Consider the following 4638-nt stretch of genomic DNA (forward strand, 5'->3'; position numbering starts at 1 on the left):
ATTGTCCAAGATTAACCTTCAGGGTGGATATAGCTCGCTAGCAGCCTCGCACCGAGGACCTATCCACGTCATCATTTACCCAGAATGCTTTGAAAATAAAATGACCCCGTCCGTGTAATATATTTTTAAACTTTTAGTTTAAAAATTGTAAAAACTAAACATCCTACAGTATTTTTACAGTCTTTATTTTACAGTTAAAATATATTTTTATTAAATAAAGTCTAATGTTCCAACTAATCGTGGATCCCTTTAAAATGTTAATTGACCGAATCGGGATTGTACGTTGTGAGTTCAGCTAAACTTAAAACTGATTTTACTGCAACCAATTGCATAAAGACGTTTATTACATTAAATTAATAATAATAATAATAATAAATAATAAAAATAGCAGCAAAAATGTTTTAAATTATGGTTGTACTGGGGTTTGGCTACATTATTTGTTCATGCAAATTTCAGGTGCATGTTGTGCACTTAAAACAATTAAATACTGCAGCTTTTACTCTGACCAGCAGAGAAAAGAAAAGAAAAAGAAACAAAAATTGGTGTAAAATCATAAAAAAAAATAAAACAAACAAACAAAAACAGTTTTTTTTTCTCTCTAACTCATCATGGAATACATTCAGGCTGTAAGTTAAACATTTAGACACTTAAATATAAAAAAAAACAGCACAAAACAGACAACAACATTCTTGTACTTTTACAGTATTTTCACATTGATGGGGGGGAACGTTCAGGAAGAGCACACTCCAGCAAAGTTTATGCTAAATTTGACATGTCCCAGTGTACACACAAGTTTGAATTGAAGCTCCCTCCCCTCCCACAGCCCTCGTCCCACTAAATGCTGGGATGTGAGGGGGCCACCAACATGCAAGAGATGAAACCCACCCGAAACGTTACACAGTCTTAAGATCATGCTTTTAGCACAGGAAACCAAACAACCAGGAACAAAAACTGCAACACGCTGAAAGAAAATGAACATTTCGAACACTGACTTGACTGGTTCAACAGCAAGGAGTCACAAAAACAAAGAATCACAGACAGGTTTGGTGTCATTGTGGCGTTAAGTCTCCATGAACACATAAACGACCTGCACACAGTTGGCTATCCTGCACTTTCTCCTTCATTCCTCCTTAAGAAGGCTATAAGCAACATAAAAAAAATGAATTTAAGCATCTAAATCTTTGATATGCTTGCCGATGAATGTCCGTGTTACATTCACACCACAAAACAAAGACTCACTCCATCGTTACGTCACAGATTCAACAAACTCGGTGTGGAAACCCTGTCATGCTACATTACAGAAGGCTGCTGTAATTCTCTGGCAAAGGAAACAAAAAAGTACTGTAAATCTATTTTACACTTATCGAATGGCAATGACAGCTGTCAACACTCATCACTAACGTTCAACAGCTTCCCACATTAATAAAAGCATGCTACTTTACTTTCTTTCCTTTTTTTTTTAACCAGAAAAGCTGCTCTTAATTTGTGCTTTTTCTGGGGACATCATTAACATCTGCCCTGCTTTAGTTTGAAAACTAAAAGAATTAGAAACTTTCACAGGCGATCACTTGTTCTGGATGATATGCAGCTGGTTGGCTCTAATGTAAAACACGAGCTTCTAATCCTTAACTTTAAACTAGAATACATCCTGATGAGAGGTCAGCTTTACTCCTAAAGCTCTTCTTGATGAGTCCTATTAATGTATTCCTGCCCTGATTTACCTTTTCTCCTAATCTAACAAAAAATAAATAAATCTTTTACAAAGTTCTGTAAGACTTCTTGATTTTTGCTAACATTTCTCTTCAATAGTCCAGAAAGTAAGATATCTGTGAAAGAACTGAGAAGGAAAAAGGTGATAAACTCTATCTGTGATTGAGATGAGATTGGATGAATGTTCCTCCCGTGATAAGGTTGAACTGCCACTCTCTTTCCCCATCGGCTTGTGCAGAAGGGCACTGAGAACTGCAGCTACCACCTCCCTCCCTCCCTCCCTCCCTCCCCGTCCACCAGGTCGGGGAGGGGTCTGCACCCTTTCCCCCCCAAGTTAAGGGTGACGTTCCCTGGGATGGTTCCCTGTAATGTCTCCCACAGTGAAGGACCTGTGCAGAGGAGGAAAGCCCATTTTAGGATGCAGTTCACTTTAGTTGAATCCATTGTTTCTTATTAAAAGCTGAACTGAGCGAGTTCTGTAAAACACTGACCCCATGATGAGGCACGATGCTGGGGGGGGGAGTGCTACACCCCATAAAAGGTGGCCAGTCGTTCCTTCAGCGGCAATGGGAACTGATCTGAGAAGCGCCTCCAGTTCTCTTCTCCCACCTGGTTCTTGAACCCGTGAAGGATCTGGAAATAAACACCAACAGTTCACGCCAGCATCTAATGACATCTCAGCAGACTGTGACTGTTGGAGACTAGTTGGCGAAGTAAAACTCTGAAAGAAAAGGTGATTTTTTTTTTCTTTTTTGCAGTCTAGCTGGATTCTGTTCGTGGTCACGTGTTGCAAAGTCAGTTTTTGAAAGCCTCACCCAATTTTTGTGTGCACAGCTTGTGAAACTGGATTCTAGGCTGTGGCTGTTATTTAGTTTCCCAGCTCCAGCCACACCACAGCCTCCTGGGCCTGCTTTGTACCCACCTTTAGCAGCTGTAGCTGGACTGATGACGACACTGCTGTCAACAGCAGAGCTGAGGGAGGAAAGCTCCCGTGACGCTTAAAGGAAGCTTGTTCCAGCTGTTGCTCAGCTGTTCAGCTGAGCAACTACAGAGCCTGAGCCTTCACGCTAGCACCAATGCTATATTGCCTTATATGTATTAGCTCGGTGCTAGTGTGACAAACAAGCTAAACTGAGGTCCTCCATCCATATTTTCAGTTGCAGCTGAGTCATTTTTGTGTTCCCCTCTCTGTCATGTGGATGGAGGACCTCAGTGATGAGAGGAGAATGTGTAGCTCTGAGCTAATACATATATATGGTGATAGAGTCGGGGCTAATGCTAAAGCTAACAGGCTAATCTGAGGTTGTTCTTCCATGAAGCAGCTCTGTTGTCCTCCATCCATATTTTCAGTTCCAGGCTGAGTCATTTCTACCTTCTCCTCTCTGTCAACGCTCTCTGGTTTCATTTAAAAGAGTCGATCATCAGATATTGTCCAAGATTAACCTTCAGGGTGGATATAGCTCGCTAGCAGCCTCGCACCGAGGACCTATCCACGTCATCATTTACCTAGAATGCTTTGCATGTAAATAAAATGGCCCCATCCGTGTAATATAATATATTTTTAAACTTTTAGTTTAAAAATGATAAAAACTGAACATCCTACAGTATTTTTACAGTCTTTATTTTACAGTTAAAATATTTTTATCAAATAAAGTCTAATGTTACAACTAATCGGGGATCCCTTTAAGTGTTGTTCGCCAAATGCTATCCAACAGTCGCAGTCCAACGAGAACCTGGATTGAAGGAGGATTTTAAAACACATGGAAGGATTATTATTAGTGACAAGTGTAAGCCCAATTTATTTTTACAAGGCACTGTGAACGGTGAAACACAGAGGTGCACTGAGAAGAGGGTGCAGGAAATGCCAGACTGTGCAATAAAGTCAGTGATAAATGTGGAAGTCAGCCCAAAACAATTCATTCTGTGGAGGACGGACTCAAAGCAACAGTTGAAACTGCACCGCTGGGATGTTTTTTTGCAGTCATATTTCAGAATAAAATCTGCACATTTTTGTGTGGATGCATATGCTGCATATTGTGATCTGCTACCCAAACAGAATGATAAACCGTGACAGCATGTCACGGGATCAGTGTCATTTTGGTGAATGGCTATGCGCATGCTGCCACCCTGCGGACGCAGTGTAAATCCCAGCGGGTTCTAGTGTTATCAGTCCATTAAATGGACGTTTTTAGCGGTTATCAGTCCCATAGAATGGCTTCAGACTGTCCAGACAGTGCCCCCTAGTGGGTTAATATATCAATGACATTGAATGTGTAAATAACCTAGACATATTTTAATAAATTTTTTGTCCAGGGGTGGGGTGGGGGTTTCTCGCCCTTTTCTTACTACCCGTGCCTGGTCTCGATCCTTGCTCTCCCGCTCTCTGGTCCAGCGCTCTACCCATAGCCCTACAATAACAGTCTACTTTATTGAAGCCCATGTCATTTTCTCTAAAATTAACCTTAGTGGCTTTATGCCTCTTACTAACCAGCCGGTTCTGACGTTATCAGTCCATTCTATGGGACGGAGAACCCACTAGGAGCCACAGTCGGGACATCCTGAAGCCATTCTATGGGACTGATAACTACTAATAACATCCATTTAATGGATGATAACATCCGAAGTGGGAGCGTAAATCCTCACATTGGGCCTCATGCAAGAACCGTTCGTACGCACAGGTTTGTTCTTAAGTTGTGCGTACGAGTGATTTAGGAGAATTTGTGACATTCACCAATGTTTTCATATTCTAAGATTTTTTTCAGATACGAACAAAATTCAGGAGTGGTCCAGACCTGTCGTATATTTTACCAGCAGTCAGTCTGCTGTTATCTATGGAGAGCCATTTCATTCAGGATACAATAAATAATGAAATAATGGAAGAAATAATGTAATTAATAAAGTATTAATATTTCATCAAATACATAAATG

At 40.6% G+C, this 4638-nt stretch overlaps 1 protein-coding gene across 2 annotated transcripts in view; it reads right to left on the reverse strand.

Annotated features, from left to right (window-relative positions):
- Window positions 1–326: 326 nt before the first annotated feature.
- LOC106531499 (transportin-1) overlaps window positions 327–4638 on the reverse strand; it is a 52757-nt gene continuing 48445 nt past the window's right edge. For both annotated transcript variants that reach the window (XM_014027378.1, XM_014027377.1), the window contains exons 24-25: window positions 2202–2343; window positions 327–2099 (exon numbers count right to left, since the gene is read on the reverse strand). In XM_014027378.1, coding sequence (XP_013882832.1) covers window positions 2236–2343 — 108 coding nt within the window. In that variant the 3' untranslated portion in view covers window positions 327–2099; window positions 2202–2235. The remainder of the gene's footprint in view (window positions 2100–2201; window positions 2344–4638) is intronic.

Source organism: Austrofundulus limnaeus, unplaced genomic scaffold (genome assembly GCF_001266775.1).
Source record: "Austrofundulus limnaeus strain Quisiro unplaced genomic scaffold, Austrofundulus_limnaeus-1.0 Scaffold643, whole genome shotgun sequence".
NCBI lineage: Eukaryota > Metazoa > Chordata > Actinopteri > Cyprinodontiformes > Rivulidae > Austrofundulus > Austrofundulus limnaeus.